The sequence below is a fragment of the Clupea harengus genome, chromosome 18 (genome assembly GCF_900700415.2).
Source record: "Clupea harengus chromosome 18, Ch_v2.0.2, whole genome shotgun sequence".
Classification (NCBI taxonomy): Eukaryota; Metazoa; Chordata; class Actinopteri; order Clupeiformes; family Clupeidae; genus Clupea; species Clupea harengus.
In genome coordinates, this window is record NC_045169.1 from 1,356,573 (window position 1) to 1,376,226 (window position 19,654).

General features: G+C 41.1%; 1 protein-coding gene across 1 annotated transcript; it reads left to right on the top strand.

Annotated features, from left to right (window-relative positions):
* The first annotated feature begins 10,544 nt into the window (after positions 1-10,544).
* On the top strand, positions 10,545-17,206 carry si:ch211-196f2.6 (immunoglobulin domain-containing protein). The gene is made up of 4 exons (XM_031585454.1): positions 10,545-11,654; positions 15,839-16,179; positions 16,215-16,429; positions 17,152-17,206. The coding sequence occupies exons 1-4, from the start codon at positions 11,585-11,587 to the stop codon at positions 17,204-17,206; spliced, it is 681 nt and encodes a 226-aa protein (XP_031441314.1). The 5' UTR covers positions 10,545-11,584.
* The last annotated feature ends 2,448 nt before the right edge of the window (positions 17,207-19,654 follow it).

Here is a 19,654-nt window from a genome sequence, read left to right on the forward strand (position 1 = left end):
CGGTCATCAGTTGTCTGGCTAAACAAATGGAGATAGCTCTGAATAGCCCTGGGGGTTATCCCACTGCGTAGTGGTGCGATCAGAAGACACGTACTACTGCTAGAGGTGACTGGTCTGGAGGATGTGCTGCAGATATTAATAGTTTTGCTGTTATGGCCTATGCTACACGCAGGAGTCATCTGACATTTATGTCATTTCTTTCTGTAGAGAGTTCCTAGAGTGAGTGACAGGTCTAGGCAGAAAGATGGAGGGAGAGAGAGCCACCGAGAGAGAGGTGTTGGTAACCAGAGAGAACACCCCTCTTATCATGTTACCACTTTGCTAATGAGAGCCCAGTCTGGAGTTACTGTAAATGATTGAGACCATACTAAATGAATTGGACAGTTCAGGCTCTTTTACCGGGAGAAGTGACTTTAACCAGACGCTTCAGGTGGCCCGAGAGTCAGCATTGACATAACATGAAGAGCCACGGTGGATCACTTTAATACACACACACACACACACACACACACACAGACACACACACACAGACACACACACACGCACACACACGCACACAGACAGACACACACACAGACACACACACACAACACACAGACAGACACACACACACACACACACACACACACACACACACACAGACACACACACACAGAGACACACACAGACACAGACACACACAACACACACACACACACACACAGAGACAGACACACAGACACACACACACACACACACACTGTTCACCTCACATGCCAAGGGTTAGTTTCAGTTTTGGGCGTTGCAGCTGAATTCGACAGGATCTATTTCCTTCAGGACCTATTGTCTCCCTCAGACTCAGGTTTCACAGACAGACAGACACACACACACACACACACACACACACACACACACACACACACACACACACACACACACAGACAGACACCTGTTGGAGTAGAATGCCCCCTCTGGCATTAAGATCTGATGCACACTTGACCATACAGAGGAAATGGAAATGAATCAAGTGGCGTGCAAGAGAAGAAAAAGGGACCATTTTCTGTCTTTATATTAGTGAGTTAATATGGTTGTATTGAACTGTCACACAAAACCGTAACTTAGGAAGGAATTGCGAATTTTTAGTTATCGCGTAGCATCCAATGCAATGTGACCCCATGTGTCGTTTCTATGAGATCATTAACATAAAGTAGGTCTTATGTTCTAATTCATTTCTTTGAAGTTTTGTTTGATTTGCTCAATGTGTGTTTTGACTAAAGCAGTGATATCTAAGACATATGCTGATAGCAGAATGCTGACAAAAAGCACTTCATTTGATAACTTTATTTGACATGAATCAAAAATCTGGATGATGATCCTGAACCTGAGTCAGGACGTGGTGTACTCCTATGCTTCTTCTTCAGCATGTCTCTGTTTCATGGCCAGAATGACCTTAAATGAGTTCACATTATCTTTGTCACTACTGATGCTTTTTAATTGTTGAAAAACTGTTCTTTTACATACTAGATTTCTGTGACATGGACCAAAACACAACTGGTAGACAGTAAGAAAATGATGACAAAACATTATGTATGGAGCAGACCCACCATCTTAAAAACAGGATATGGCCTTACTAGAATAAGAATACCTCATTTTTCCCTGATCCATTGTGGCGATTTCTCAGAGCTTTCCATTTGTGAGTGCGATTTTCAAAATACAGTTCTCCAGTTGTGTTACCCAAAGCACAGATGGTCACATGATACATGCATCATCCTCCAATGTTGCACAGGACAGTGGTTATATAGTGGTTCTTCAATATACCAGACAGTCAGAAGAAAACTCAGGTGATTGTAAGAGATACTCGGTTCACTGAGTACTCTTTCACTCTATTTCAACCCTCAAATTGAAATTATGAATAAAGAGTCAAAAAAGAGTGAAATTTGTTATCTAGATTGCATCAACTTTTAACACAGGTATGTTATGGGGTCAAGGTCCTCTCAAGTCATACCAAAGTCACAGATTGCTTTTCAAGCCTATTGTCATTTTTTTTTAGCAAAAGCTCTTTTTGAACCATTACAATGAAAATGGGCTTTTGTTAAAAACTGAATGGTTTGATTAAAACGTGCCTGAAACCGATTTTTTCTTTAAACTGACTGAAACAGGTGGTATTACTCCTGTAGAGAAGCCATTAAGCTTATTCATAGACATGGTCATTACTATAGATGTTAGGGTGGAAATCCATTCTCAAGGGTCCAACATAATGACCAAGTTCTGAATGAGCGTAATCTAGAACTGTCCCAGACATGGGTTTTGTGGAAGAAAATCACCTGGATCAGCACACAGTGAGCCTTCAGTGGCAGGGCTGGGGTGTTTGAGAAAGGTTATAGTTTTCCATAGTACCCATTCCCTTGATAGGGCCGCAGCTGTCAAGTTCTAATCCTTCTCCTCCTACCACTCAAATATGAACACAGAAGAAGAGACGTAGCTGGTTTTATGTCTCAGTTTTGCAGCTGAATGCTTTGAGGAGTGAAATTTTGTTAAAACAATATGTCTAAAATATGCTCAAAACATCACTCTGTTAAGGACTTTGAGTAGAACTGACAGCCAAATGCCATTCAAGGGGATGAATACAGTTACAATGCCATTCAAAGGCATTTGGGTTATGTCAAAACATTGTTTCATTTATTTTTAAATATTTTTATAACCCCATCTGGCCACTTATTCTCAAGTGGTGATTTGAAGACTAAGTAAAATGTTGTTTTTTATTTATTCATTTTCCAGAAATTGTTGTGAAAGATAAAGATACTATTTTAAATACACAAATTTTAAAAAAAAACTTTCAATCCATGAATGTTGTATGAGATGTGTTCTTTTCTTCACTTTGATGCAAAACGCTGTGTGGGTTCGAGGGATTTGAAGGGGTAGTAATCACACGTGGCTAGGTTTACATCAAGCAAAATGAACTACAATTATTTAGCTACTTAAATAGGCATTAACATGCGGGGCAGTTCCATCTGTTTGTGTGGGTCTGTGTGTGGGTCGGTGTGTGTGTGTGCGCACATTCAGTTTTAACCTCCTCAGCATATACTGAGGAAAGGTCGATTTTAGAGCGGGGGACGTTACTTCCAAATGAAAATAGAAGTATTTACTTACAATTAGACACTGAAATAATCTTCCATTCGACATGAGGCCTGATGTAGACCTAGCCACATTGCATTCATGAAAACACATTTTGTCTAAAAACCTGTAGGACCTTAGAATCATGGCTGTTTAAAAAGTAGCTTTAGTGTCATTTCTTTCTTCATTGTTTGTATTGCTTGCATGGTAGAAACATTGTTATAGTGGTGCAGTTGTAAAAATCTTAACTACCTCTGTCTTCATAGGCTGAATTAAAATTTCCATACATTTATATAGAAATGTGTGCAAAAGTGGACATTGTAAAAACACCAAACTATAAAGGCAGACTCAGATTTGTGTGTGTGAAAATTAGTTTAGTATGTGTAAAGATTAGTTTTAGTAGTGTTAATACAGATACACCAACTTCAATTCTGTTAATGTATGTGCACGAAGAAACCTTTTTGAACTATTACAAAGAGACTAACAAGACCGCATGAAAATATGCATAAGTTAATGTAGAGCTTCAGCAGAGAGTGGACTTTTGACACGTTTAGAATTCTTTTTTTTTGGTGTGAATTGTTTCTTTATTATTCTCTTTTCATTTCATTTTCTGCTATTTTCCAATGTCCTTATTTCCCGTTAGTTGATACAAAAAAGTGCGATGCTTGGGATGTTAAAGGATTCATTTAAAGCAGGAAGAAGCTTTCTGTGAGTGGAGGAGCACTTCATGCTCAGAAAGGGAACATTGATTTGGGGGTTGTGATGCTTTCTAAGAAAAACTCAAAAATGCAACAAAACATGAAGGCATTTTATGTTTTAGGAACTTTGAAAATGTCTTGAAACTTAGCACTTGTATGGTCAATGCATTTACTGTGAATGCAACTTCCACATATGTTCAATGTGTAAACAGAATATATAATACACAAGCGCTTTGTACCATTAAAACAGGCTTAGAGGTGATTATCCTTAGCTGCTCTCTGACAAACACACACACACACACACACCACACACACACCACACCACACACGCACACACACACCTACTCATAGAGCAAATAGGTAACTGCAAAACATTTTCTTGGCATTATTAAGAACAAATTGTTAGAGCTGACTGGGTTGTAGGGTGGATGATTACTGTAGTGCAAGGTAAGACAAATGCTGATTGTTTGATATCAGCCACCATTGAGGCTTGATATTAATAGCATTCCCCTCCATAGGAAAGACATACTGAAGTGGGCCATTACAAACTGGGAGTATACAAATAGGACATTTGGATCCAACAAACAATTGGAGTTTGATAGTTTTCGGGACGTTCACGTTCTCATTTCCTAAAAAAGATTTGGACAGAATTTAGGGAGAAAATATTTACCTCTAATTGATGTCTCATTTCACTAACATTTTACATTAGGGATTCAATCATGAAACATATCCACTGTATTTCACTTTTCAGTCAAAAATGTTACGTTCCAACTTTTAAAAATGGGTGTATGCTGTAGTCATTGGAGTAATCATCAGTGTTAGTAAATGAGACCCTACACTTCCAATACAGACATAGGATCTACAGCAGCAACAGAGAAGCAACTCTCTTTAGAATTGTAGCCACCATTGAAAATGACAGTTGGACAGATATTGTTATTGATGGAAGCCTCAAGATTGAACAAAATACTCAATGGAGAGTGAAACATTCGAACATCACACGCTTCGGGCTTTACATTGATCATGTTAGTTTCAGTGGTCAATTATACAAAATGTTACGCACAAATGATCCATATACTGTAGTTGAAAGTATCCAGCTATCACCTATATTTGACACTCTCTTGTGTACCGTCATTTATGTTGAAAGCAAGTACATATTTTAAGAATATCTGAATTGGATCTTGACAGTCTGTCACAGTTTAAAAAAAAATACTGTATAAACAATAGCTGTTAGCTGGATATTTTGATGTTAAGTAGTTGATGCATGTTGGCACTAAATGATGAGTTTTCCATAAAAACGCTAATTATAATACATCCACCTCTTACAACCCAGATCTGTAGTGAACAGGGAGGGAGGTTTGTAACTGCATATTTTCACTATTTATCTGCCTTCTCTGGTTGTACTCTGAGGCTTCAAAAACATGGTTTCTGTATTCATTTTGTATGTTGTGATAAAAGAATGGCTGGGAAGTGTTTGCTAAAACCCTTGTGTTTTCCTGGTAGTTTTAATGTGTATATCTAACTAGCTCCTTCCATGTATAAATAACTGAATAGAGGTTCTTAAAATGGTGGAAAAAAATCTTAACAAACTAACAAGCTAGTTTCGTAGTAATGCAAATACTTTGTGTGTGTAACCAAATTGTGTACTGTGCTGCGCCACCCAATAATAAATGAGATCACCCCACCCCATCCCCCAAAAAAGACAACAAACTGTCTCGAAGAACAAAGGAGGTTGTTTTTTTATGTTGGGGGTTATAATTCCTTTGGCCAGGCTAGTGGGTCTTCTGTTTTCATTCCTGGGTGTGCATATGAATCCTTTTTCTCTCACCTGCGGGGTCTGCCCATACCTCTTCATGGGTTTACATGCCTCACACCAAAATACCACACATAGGGAGGTCGTCACGGTGATACCATCTGCAGCTCATTCTAAAGCTAAGCATGCGCTCCCCAGGAAGGGTATAGTAGCAGAAGACCAGATCACGTGACCAGATGATGTCATGTGCTAGCATCGCTACATGATCAATGCATTTGAAATAGATTTCCTGACAAAAGAAGCATGTCTTTCCGTTTGGGTGCCAGTCTCACAGATGGGTTTTAAATGGAGGCCTCCTCCTCAGCTGGGCAGAGATCCTGGAGGCCTGTTGTCACGGCAGCACATGGTGTAAATGTGGACTGCACAGGACACCAAGGCTTCGATGGTTAGCATGAGGCCTCCACACTGCATTAGCAGAAACTGATATACTGGTAGGAATTTGATGCCGGAAAGACATATCAGACAGCTGCCAGTTAAAGGAAGGACTTAAAATTTGACGAACAGTACTGGGGAATACTTTGTTAGGTAGGAGGTTGGGGGACTGAGGTATGGGCAGGTGGGCGAGGGTTTATTTAGGGATTTATTCACAGTTGACAAGCAGATCAGGTGTCAGCGGAGTCACAAGGCACATGCATGGCACACTCCTGTCGCCTTCACTAAAACAGACTCAGTGTGAGCAGGCCTGGGGGGGGGGGGGGGGGGGGGGGGGGGGGGGGGGGGGGGGGGGGGCGTACAAAGGTCTATGATTACATAGCGTGTTGGAGAGGAGAGCTATTTTCCCGTACGCAAATGGCCAGTCAGCGATTTGGGGGTGGGGGCATTGGAGATCATCTTGTCCCCAGGCCCCAGTAGGACACCGCAGGCCGGGGGGGGGGGGGGGGGGGGGGGAGAGGAGAGGAGACTGGGAGAGACTCCACTATGAAATCAAATATGGAATAGATGGAGTTGGAGTTATTCTCAGTAAATAAGGATTTTCTATGTGTTTTTGACTGGGGTTGTGGGGCAGCAGTTAATAGGACCCTGGCAAGCAACCCCACTCATTTAGATTGAATCCACTAATTGGTCCTTAAAAGATACACACTATACAGACGAGACATTGTCCTCAGAAACAGACACTGGACACATTGAGAGACACACAAGCCAGCGAGCCAGCTGAGCTCTTATACAGGAATGAGTGACACGGTTACCTAGAATTCATCTAGAAGATGAGAGACTAAAAAAATACCACAATACTATACAATACCGCCTTTGTCAGTTTCTCTGCTTGATCTTTTGGGTGGATGGTTTTCTGTGCTCTCTTGGTAAGAGCAGAAAGGTGAGAGTGAGTTTACAGTTGAAAGAATAACAGATACATGATGCCAGTCAGTCGTGACCACATCATTCATACAGGGCTACTATTACAAGCTACTCCTGGAGTCCTTTTACAACTGAGAGTCAAGTTACAGCCTCTTATATTTCACTCTGGCTTTTCCATCAAATCCCTTCCGATGGAAGCAAACATGCTTGTGCCCACCCTCCGGGAGTATGGAGTATGGCCCGACTTCCTCTCAATCAAACACGAGTCTGTTCTCTTTCCCTACCTTGTGCATCTGCCATGCACATAATCAACTGATGCCATTCACTATTCAAGGTTGTGTAATGGCAATGGACTAGACAATGTCCTAGTGGAATTTCCCCAACCTCCTCCCCTCCTACTTGAGAGCGAGGGAGGGGAGGGAAGGGGGGGATGGGTGAACAAGTGATGGGTAGAGCAGTAATTGGAAGGTCAGTGTCGGAGGGGGAGGGGCGTGGGATGGATTTAGTGGAGAGGGTGCACAGCTAAAGCTGGCATAGAATCGCCAGCTGGCTCTGTATTAGCCCAAGGCTTTCATGCCAAGCACATGCCAATGGATTGGACAGAAAGAGTAGTGAAATGATGCTGAGGGAATGTTACATAACTCTCAACCTTTCTGCTCTTTCCCACTTCAGAGAGTGAACATGGGTCTTGCATGCACATGAACACGCAGCCCTGTGTGCTAGTCACCAAGACTGCATCACCAAAGATTATGATTCATGGTGTGTGAGACCGCATACATAGCCTCAGTGCTTCAACTTGGAAGAGGTAACAAGCATGGGTAATTTGCTGCGTCACCATGTTATATAAATGAGTTTGAATGTGCTGAGTTGTCCTGGTGCGCAAGGACCCCCGCTTTGGGTGTATGATCAGGGTGTGCTTCGGGGGGGTTCGATCTGCAGTGTTCGTGCAATTCTTCATGTCGCAATGCAGCCTTATCATTTATAGTGGCATGCAAAAGTTCGGGCGCTCCTGGTCAAAATTTCTTGTTACTGTAAATAGCCAAGTGAGTCAAAGATGACCTGATTTCCACAAGGCATAGTTAAAAGATGACACATTTTTTTTATATTTTAAGCAAGATTACTTAAATTTCCATCTACAGTTTGAAAATAACAAAGAAGGAAAACTGCCTGAAGCGAAGCGTTGGGCACCCTGCATGGTCAGTCCTTAGTTACACCCACATTGGCAAGGAGCACGGCTTGTAAATGCTTTTTCAAAGCCAGCGGAGAGTTTTTCAGGTCTTGTTTAGGGGATTTCTGCCCATTCTTCCTTGCAAAAGCCTCAGCTGGATGTAGATCATCTCCCTGTTGTAGAACCCATCCTCTTTCATCTTCAGCTTTTTTACAGACAGTGTGGTGCGTTTGCTTCCAGAATATTCTGGTATTTAATTGAATCCATTTTTCACCTCTACCAGTGAACTGTTCCACGTGCCACTGGCTGCAACACAAGCCGAAGCACGATCAATCCACAGATAGAGGGGTGTTCTTTTCATGAAATTCTGCACGCTTTTTTTCTCCAAACATACCTTTGCTCATTCAGGCCTAAATGTTCTATTTTAACATCCTCAGTTCATCAGGCTTGTTTAGATGTTCGTGTGCAAAAGTCTGATGCCAAATTTGGTGGTGAAGGATGCAGGAAAGGTTTTCTTCTGATGACTCTTCCATGAAGGTCATATTTTGCAGGTGTTGCTGCACGGTAGAACAGTCCACAACCACTCCAGAGTCTGTTCAATATTCCTGAATATTAAATATTCTCTAGCAGTCAAATGGGGGTTTTCATTGGCCTTTTTAGCAATCCAATGAGCAATTCTCTCGGCAGGTCTTCTTAGTTCTCCAGACCTCAACTTGACCTCCACCGTTCTTATTAACTGCCGTTTGTTAATAACGTTCCAAACGGAGGAAATAGCTCCTGAGAACGCTTTGCTATCTTCTCCTTGCCTTCTCCTGCTTTATGGGCACCAAATATTTAAATGTGTAGAGTGCTGAGCAGCTGCTTGGAGCATCCCACGGCTGCTGATTGTTGGGACAAGGTTTGAGGAGTCGGAGTATTTATAAAGCTTTGAGATCTGTATCACCTGCTCTTTTCGAAATATCTGGGAGCGCAAATCTCTTGGAATGCCCAAACTTTTGTATGGTGCTTCCTTTCCTATTTTCACTCTTAAAATTGTTACAAAACAAAAGTAATATACTAATCTTGCTTGAAATGTTTCATCTTTAACTTCATTCCTTTTGGAGGTCAGTTCGTCATCTACTCACTTAGCTATTCACAGTAAAATCACTTTTGACCAGGGGTGCCCCATGTTTGCATGCCACAGTTCATCCCCTGAATCCTTCGGCTGAGCAGATGGAAACAGAAAGAGGGTTTGTGAGGGGTAAGATAAAGAATTTGACAACAACAAAAGAGCAACAAACCAACAGTGTAGTCTTACAACAACTGCAAAATAATAAAAGGGAAATGTAAGATGCCTCAGAATAGACTAAATACATTCCCTCACATACAGTGTGTTTATATAGTAAACCCAGTGATGGGGATACATTGAAATCAGCGATCCACTGTGAGTCAGTATCTCTGTGTTCATTTTTAAGTAAAGCATGAACTGAAGGGGGAAGGATGAGTTTTATAGAGGGACATCAACAGAAAAGAGGCAGGAAGGACAAACTGGGGGGTTGAAGAGGGAGGAGGGGTTGGAAGGTTTACGACAAGACAGTAGCTGCGTTGCCATTCAACTCATGCGCATATTTAAAGCGCACTCACGAAAATTCGCCTAAAGAAAACGCATGTCGGTGCGCGTTTCCATCCGCTGTGTTAAGCGAATTAAAAACGAACACTCCTAATCACAGGAGGCATTGTGAACAGCTGCGGGGTCAAAACGTGAGGTTGCCAGAGCAACTTTCACAGAAACGCCTGGTAAAATTGCAACAAATGCGAATTTTAAACCCGTTTCCATCAACCTTAAATGCATTATACACTATGCTAATCCGGAGTTTATCCACCCACGAATTCCAATCGAATTTTTATTTGGTTTAGAAGATTTTATGCGATTTCATCCAGTCAGGATTTTGTATCCGAATGGTCAAAATGCGCATTAAAAAGGTGGATGTAAACTCATCTAGTGAGTATAAGCCTATGTCATTAGCCAAATCAAGAGTGCGAAGCTGTTTAAAATGTCCTTGATATTCTGTAAACGGTGGAACTTTTAGGCAGAGATGTATGGTATGCCGATTACAGGAAGCTAGATGGATAGCAGAGCTGCCAACTCTCACGGTTTCGCCGTGTGACACGCTTTTGCATGTTTCCACACGCACTCACGCCATACATCCAATTTCTCACTGCAAAAAAAATATCTGATTTTGGGCCAAGACGCGTTCGTTACTTTTCAAACTCCCCGAGGGTAGCTGGCGCTAAGGAGCGCATCTGTAACCCTATTCGCTGCATAGACATCTTTAGATCATCTTATATAGGGTTAATAGGGTTACAGAACGCGTCTCGGCCCAAAATCAGATATTTTTTTTTGCCGTGAGAAATTGGATGTGTGGCGTGAGTGCGTGTGAAAACATGCAAAAGCGTGTGTCTTATGGCGAAACCGTGAGAGTTAGCAGTTCTGGGATAGTATGCGCAGATGTTGAGTCTTCTTGTCTTCTCTTGGTTATTTTCCATTATCTATACTTATGACCACACGAGCAACCCTTGAGAATAATCAAATATTTAATGGGGGGGTATGATTGCCAACCTGAGAAATAGGCTGTGTAATATTGTGATCTCAAGGTAGGCTATTTTCCCTTAGGTCAGGCTATATTTTAAAACGATCTTACCACAGAATTAAGAATAACGATTTTCACTGGGCTGAGACCTAATCTTACCCTTTCCAAATGCAGTTGACATATTTACGTAACTGGATTGGAGTATGTAACAAACACAGGAGCCAAAGCGGCCTACACACAGGAGCAGACAAGGACAGGGTGACTCTTCACACATGTGCACGTGTTCTTTTTCAAACGACTTTGGGTAGACATTGGTCAGACATCTGCGGGGGCTGCCATGTCAGTTAGAGATCAAACACCGTGGGACAATCCTTACTACAGTGAGCTCCTATGAAGCAGTGATCATATCTATAAATATCCCGATGTTTATTCAACCTGCTCGGACCGTCACAAAATTGAAAATGTTTCACTGCTGCCCTCTGCTGAGAAAACGGTAAACTTAAATCTGTTTATGAAGCCATACGTTTTGTTTTTAATTCACCTTAATTCAGTTTCTTTACGTAAATGCTAAAAAATATCTTTGAGCTTGTTTGAAGATAGATTTGCGTGTACAACCTAGAGAGAGTGAGTGAGAGAGAGAGTACCTGTATATGTGTGTGTGTGTGTGTGTGTGTTGTAATGGGTAAAGAGAGTGACAGGATGTAGAATGGAAACTCCTACTTCACAATGAAAAAAATACTGAACACATCTGTCTGTATGGTTCACTTCCTCCTCTCAGGGACAGTGATCAGAGGAGAAGAGCGAGTAGAAGAAATTGAAAGAAAGGCAAAAGAAAGCAGTCTAAATGGACTAGGCCCGACCTGCTTCGATTCAACACGCGTGTGAAGTTAAGAGAGGTAGATAGAACAGAACAGAGGAAAAACAGTGGAGAGAAGACAAAGAAACAGAGATGGCTCAAAGATTGACACCAAGAAAATCGTTCTTCGGTGCTCTGATGTTTCTTGTCTTCCCACATACAGGTATGGTACGCTACTTCAATAGACATCAATACTCAGAGAGCACCACACAGCTCAAACCTCAGAATGCAGCCAGTAATGCTATTCTCATAGAGCATTATGGAAGAGAAGTGTTTGCCGTGTTCGCTAATGTTTTGCTTTTGCAATCATTTTGTTATTATAATACACATATAATATATAGATTCAGAATCAGAATCAGAATTGTATTTATTGCCAAGTAGGTTTACACCTACCTGGAATTTGCTCTGGTGTATAGGTGCATACAGTGGACATAAAACATACAAACACAATAAGTACTACACAAAACATAAAACATACAAACACAATAAGTACTACACAGAAAATAAAAACACACTAAGTACTACACATAAGAGAAGTACTTCAGATAAAACACAGTATATAGGATACAAATATATAACACATTTATATAAAAAAAGTAAAGTAGAAGGTAAAATGCAAAATGCAGCGCAGGAGTGCAAAAGTGAATGTGCAATGTGCAGTGTGCAACGTAGTGTGTGTTAAGGTAACACAGACTTGAGGTGTGGGGGCGGGATAAGATTGCAGCGGAATGGTCTGTTTGCATAAAGACCTCACATATTTATATCACTGCACTAAAAAAACTGACATAACCAGGGCACTTTGCACATGTTATCATTGTTACAAATCTTAGTCCCTGATGAACCATTCCGAATCAATAATTCAAAGGCGTGGGATCCTGATGACTGTAGATCATGTAGAGCACCAGTGCAATTCATAATTTCTGGATGTACTGAGGCACAAAATTGCAAACTACATCATTCTTGTCAATGTGCTGCCTTAGCGCTAACCCTTTAAACTAGGGCTGTCAATAGATTAAAACAAATGAACTAATTAATCTCACATTTTGAAATTCATTAATCTAGATTAATCGCGATTAAAAGTAGTTTTTTCTTCTAAAGACTAAATCTTATAAATTAACGACTAATCACTTTCAGAGAGCGTGTATTTTAGAAACTGTTGTTTAATTGTATTTTTTTTTTTTTTAAACACAAAACTACACACAGAGCTGTGTTTTCAAAGAGGCTCAGGCCTATAACTCATACCTATAAAGAGCCAAATAGGCACAGACTGTGTGCCGCGCAGGGTAGATGTTGAAATGGAAGTAGCCTAGCAGCTGCCAACATGTTATTGGCACTCTCAGTGCCTAAAGTGGTCAGTTTGCCACTTACCTCCCATCTGTTTGAGACGTCGAGGAATTCTTCTGCCACAGTTCTCCGCTGTATGTCGCGCCTGTTTTTTTTTACTTCCAATGCAAAAGATGTTAATTTCCATACATTGTCAATACAATGAGCTGTGACACCAAGGTAATAGTCATTGCTGACTGACGTCCAGTGGTCACCAGTCAGGGCGACGCTGGCAGCTTGCTCGAGTAGTTGAATTTTTCGTGCTCTCTCGCCGTCATACAAGGAATGTATGCGAGACACAATGGTCCCCCCTCGACGGTAAATCGTAAGAATTGTGCCCTGAAGCAATTCGAATCACCTCAGTCAGCCCACCGCCCTCAACTATGTTAATGGGCCGACAGTCACCGGCAACCCAAACTGCTAAGGCGTTGGTAACCTTTTCACGGACTGGTTGAGTTATTTTCCTAGAGAAGTCGTGGGATGTGGGTTGGCGACCATCTAACCTGGGACTGCTTTCTGTCGGGTGCTTTGCATTAAGGTGATAACTTAAAGACGAGCTGCTTCTGTGATAGCTAAATTCAGCTTGATAAATGCTACATACAACTTTTGTTTTGTCGATTGTTCCGTCATATTGCCTCTTAAACAGAAACTTTCCGCCCAACAATCCCTCAGCTCTCTCCTATCTAACTGACTGCTGGCACGCGGGCCGGTTTCGTGTCAGGGGTCAACGCACACCAGAAGTAAACTAAATTGCGTTAACTGCGTTAAAATATTTTGATCGCATTAATCTCGGCCACAATAATAGATTAACGCGTTAACTTTTGACAGCCCTACTTTAAACATAACCGTCAAGAACTATTAAAACTCTTTTGACCTTGATTTGTAAAGGCCAATGCTATTTAAATGCCCAGTTATGTTGTTTTTGACAGACTAGTATTTCCCTATTATAGTTGTGATTTAGACAGGCTGAATTAAGGCGGTGAGCAGTGGCACTTGTTTTGGCAATACTAACTGACCGATTCCTTGTTGTTGAAATGTTAACATAGCAGATTCTGGAGCCACAATTTGCATTGAAAACATTAAAGGTGGGCCCCTGGCTCTCCAGGTAATTGCACTGATGGAAGTAGATATAAAAGTTGTGCTGATGGACGTGCCGATAAAAATACGCAGTAACTGAATGCAGTGTTTAAAGATAGGCCAAACACCTAAGATGAGGTCATTTCAGAATTTACAGCAGGAATGACCTTAAAGGTGAAGTCTGCACTTCTAATCAAGTACACTTTTTGTCAAATTGAGCATATTGCTCCTCGTGGTGTTCTGGTTCTGTTCAGTGTGTGTAATCAAAGATCCTCCGATGTTCACAGTCCTGACTCTGGAGACGGGACGGACACATAGCAGCTCAGACCAGCCAAATCAACATGTTTAGATTCAACTTTATGTTGCTTCAGGATCACAGAACAGATGGGTTTTAATTAGAGTATCTGTTGAGTGCAAATATAAACAAGCTTTAAACAACCTATAAACAAACTTTCGTCAGAAAGAATACATGAATTTGGTCAATTGACTCCACTTTTAATATCTACTGTAAGAATGGCATTTTCTATTGGGTACCTTTATCAAATAGGCCATGGCTTCAAATAGCCATGGCAAATACAACATATGAAATGTGTGTTTAGCTGTGTGTGTGTGTGTGTGTGTGTGTGTGTGTGTGTGTGTGTGTGTGTGTGTGTGTGTGTGTGTGTGTGTGTGTGTGTGTGTGTGTGTGTGTGTGCTATTATGTGCCATTTTAGCTGTTCATATCAATTGTTTTTTTACCTAATCTGGCCTATAGGCCTATAAAATAGGGGGACATTCAAAGAGATGTTTGTAAGATACAGACTCATTGCCAATATTTTGTGACTGGCCACCTTCATCTATCCTCTGTCAAATACAGTTGCGTTAACAGACCTGGACAAAAACCGTTTAGGTATTCTATATTTTGATCCAACAGTGGAACAAACACAATGGTACTTCTGCCCCTCCTGCAAAAGGAAAGAAACACACAGGTCAAAATATACCATATGCTAATTTTCACTTAACTCTTTTTTTTTTTACAACATATATTTGTTCAAAGTTCTTATCCATGTCTCTGGCTCATTTGTTTGAAAATATGTTACTTTAGATAGAATACTGCTGGGCTATACCATACCATATACAGTATATATATATAAATATATAAATATATACTTCCCTTATTCCCTTATGTTTAAATCACGAATTGAACAGTACATTTAAACTCTAGAATGAATTGCGTGAATTGATACACAGGTGTAATAAAGTTTAAAAAAAATACCTAGAACTACTTAATAGGTGTGCAAATATAAAAATGTAATTTACATTATAAAGAACGTATCACAAGAATTCAACCCAGGTGTGGTATAAATTAAATCATATTATGTATATTAATATACATCAAATTTTTTGTTATCAAATGTTTTGTTATAAATATGTGTTTCTTACGCAAGTTAGCATAAGCTAAAAACAAATGTCAAAAAATAAGGGCCAATAAAACAGACAAGTAAGTGATGCTAGATACATTTACATGAATCAACTTACTATTAATGTCAATACACAAGAATATTTCTAAAAATATTCCATTATTTATCCTCCAGAATTGTTTATATACTTTATATATATTATAGTGTCCTACGGTTAGTGTTATTGTTTTCACTTTAAATCTAGCAAAATAATATGGTCCTTGTAGATGTGAGAACAAAACATGTTCTATGTTTTTAAAACCACATGTAAGCCCACCAAGACGTGTCAGGAAGTGGCATTTTAACATGCTTTATCTACGTCAGAACTATGCTTGTGGTCAGTAGAGCGAGAAAAATCTGGTTCTGTCAGACCACAGGATATGAACTATGCACTTAATTTTCAAAGAATCGAGTCTCGTAACCTCATAAGTGTTAAGGGGATTTCCATAAATGGTAGGTTTATGAAAACTTTTATGAACATGCATGTACTCTTTTCTGTAACCCACAGGGATATCAAACAAAGAGATATCCATTTCTCAAACAAACGAGGAAGCAGCCATCATCCTGACCTGTCACCTGTCTGGGAATATGACAGTCATTCAGACAAGCTGGGTGATGAGCCCTAATAGAACTAATGTAGGCACCTTCCACCCCGTGTACGGCACCCATGTCCTCCCACAGTACACGGAACACGTGGAGATCCTCAGTGATCCTCCCAACTCCCATAGGAGCTCCTTGAGGCTGAAGAACGGGGCGATGAATGGACCAATCTCTTCTGCTGTGTGTTCACCACCTTCCCCTCAGGCACGCTGGACTGCTGTACAGACATCAACCACAACACCACCCAAGGTAACACAACCTCTCTGTCCACAACACCCACCCAGGTACACCACCTCTCTGTCCTCCACAACACCACCCAAGGTACACCACCTCTCTGTCCTCCACAACCACCACCCAAGGTACACAACCTCTCTGTCCTCCACAACACCACCCAAGGTACACAACCTCTCTGTCCTCCACAACACAACCTCTCTGTCCACCACACCACCACCTCTCTGTCCACCACAGCACAACCTCTCTGTCCACAACACCACCCAAGGTACACAACCTCTCTTGTCCACCACAACACAACCTCTCTGTCCTCCACAACACAACCTCTCTGTCCACCACAACACAACCTCTCTGTCCTCCACAACACAACCTCTCTGTCCTCCACAACACAACCTCTCTGTCCTCCACAACACAACCTCTCTGTCCACCACAACACAACCTCTCTGTCCTCCACAACACCACCTCTCTGTCCACCACAACACCACCCAAGGTACACAACCTCTCTGTCCACCACAACACCACCCAAGGTACACAACCTCTCTGTCCACCACAACACAACCTCTCTGTCCACAACACCACCCAAGGTACACAACCTCTCTGTCCACCACAAACACAACCTCTCTGTCCTCCACAACACAACCTCTCTGTCCTCCACAACACAACCTCTCTGTCCCACTGTCCACCACAACACCACCCAAGGTACACCACCTCTCTGTCCACCACAACACCACCCAAGGTACACCACCTCTCTGTCCTCCACAACACAACCTCTCTGTCCACCACAACACAACCTCTCTGTCCACCACAACACCACCCAAGGTACACAACCTCTCTGTCCACCAACCTCATGTGGCAGTGTAGTGTGTGGGACAGTATCAAGCCATGATGGCACTGCCAACCCATATGTCCACATGTTTTCACTTTGAGAAATGAGTCTGGAGTGATTTATGGAATATCTTAAGTGAGCGCAACTTTTGAGTACTTTTGTAGAATAATGGAAATTGCACGTATAGGTGCGGTGTGTAGGATTAAGGATGCTCTATAAGCAGAAATAAAATATAGTATTTATAATTATGTTTTCATTTGTGTGCGGGTCCTCGTCCTCGAGGCTGCCATGTTGCGCTGCCATGTTCCTCCAGTAGCCCAGAAAGACGCCCATACACTGGCACTAGAGAGGGCCTTTCGTGCTTTTATGGCACCCGCCAGCCACCGTAGCTTCTCCTACATGCTGGAAAAGGGGAAGTATTCAGTTGGTTGCATTCTGCAGCCTCATCACTAGATGCCACTAAATCTTACATACTGTACCTTTAAGAAAAGATGTGTATGTAATTCTAGCAGACTTCATGGCATCACCTGACCAAAATGGTTTTAGAGCTGCAAAGCATGCACTGTTAACAGGAAAAACCAGTCTGATGGTGTGTAAGGCCTGTCTTAGGTCTAGTGTGTTGACTCTGTATGTACTTTGGGGATCTTCAGTCGCAGAGGGGGATGTTGGTCTCCATCTGATACAGATGTGGCACTGGAAAAAGCCCCAATTCGTGCAGACTCAGGATGGGTATGAAAGACTGCACACTCTGAAATATCACAACAGCAAATAACAGCATTATTATTGTTATTATCATTATTACTACTAATAATAATAGTAGCCATTTAAACATGCTCCCTGATGCCCTTTCAGACCCATGTAATATACATGAGAGCTACTTTGCTGTTGTGATATCTTAGAGTGTGCAAGCTTCAAGACTCATGCAGGGGCATAGAATGGGACTTTGCTCAACTGTTCTGGGTATGGTAGATATATTTATGTTCATCTGTTCTGAGTATGGTAGATAGTTTATGTTCATCTGTTCTGGTATAGTAGATACGTTTACGTTCATCTGTTCTGAGTATGGTAGATACGTTTATGTTTATCTGTTCTGAGTATGGTAGATACGTTTATGTTCATCTGTTCTGGTATGGTAGATACGTTTACGTTCATCTGTTCTGAGTATGGTAGATACGTTTATGTTTATCTGTTCTGAGTATGGTAGATACGTTTATGTTCATCTGTTCTGAGTATGGTAGATACGTTTATGTTCATCTGTTCTGAGTATGGTAGATAGGTTTACGTTCATCTGTTCTGAGTATGGTAGATACGTTTATGTTCATCTGTTCTGAGTATGGTAGATACGTTTATGTTTATCTGTTTTGAGTATGGTAGATACGTTTATGTTTATCTGTTTGAGTATGGTAGATATATTTATGTTCATCTGTTCTGAGTATGGTAGATACGTTTATGTTTATCTGTTCTGAGTATGGTAGATACGTTTATGTTCATCTGTTCTGAGTATGGTAGATAGGTTTATGTTTCTGTTCTGAGTATGGTAGATATATGTTCATCTGTTCTGAGTATGGTAGATACGTTTATGTTCATCTGTTCTGGTATGGTAGATACGTTTACGTTCATCTGTTCTGAGTATGGTAGATACGTTTATGTTCATCTGTTCTGAGTATGGTAGATACGTTTACGTTCATCTGTTCTGAGTATGGTAGATACGTTTATGTTCATCTGTTCTGAGTATGGTAGATACGTTTACGTTCATCTGTTCTGAGTATGGTAGATAGGTTTATGTTCATTTGAGTTAATTTCAGTGTTGGTTTCATGCTCCATTTGAGGTGACATTTGTGTGGCTCTAACTCTAAATCTCTGTATTGAACAAAAGTCACTTTTGTTATGTAAGTCATCCCAGATGATGTGCAGTAAGGCCCTGTTGACTTAAACAGTTAAACAGAAACCCTTAATATTTCAGGGATTTTTAGGGAACAATTTTAAAAAAATCTGTTTCAAATGAAAGGCATTTTGTCTCTCTCTCTCTCTCTCTGTCTGTGTCTCTGTCTGTCTCTCTGTCTGTCTGTCTCTCTCTCTCTGTCTGTCTCTCTGTCTCTCTCTGTCTCTCTGTCTGTCTCTCTGTCTGTCTCTCTGTCTCTCTCTGTCTATAGCACTGACGCAAGAGAAAACTACAGGGGATGACCACAGGTTTGTGAGCCGTTGGGCATTACTGACTGGAGGCAGCATCCTCTCTCTCATCATTTTGAGCATGTCCATATTTTTTTGCTGGAGGAACAACGTCAGAAGGTATTTCACACACATGCACAAGCGCATGCACACACACATACACACACCCACACATACACACACACAAACATTTAATAAGTGTGTATACAATCCTCAATTAAGACATAAAAACGAAAAGTGTTGCATTGTGTTATGTTGCTGTTGTGTAGCTAAAGAGGGTAAGAAAAGGAAATGCCTGTTATTATTTCTCCAGGCAAGTGTATTTGAAATCCAGAGTGCATATCTACCAGACCCCCAGCCTGAACCAGAACCAGAGGTAAGAGTCATCTGAGGCACCTCCAACAGGAAGAAAGCACTTTTGCATGGCGTCAAAACCATCTTTATCAACTGTTTAATTATATGGCGTCAAACTATCTTTATCAACTCTTTACATGGCGT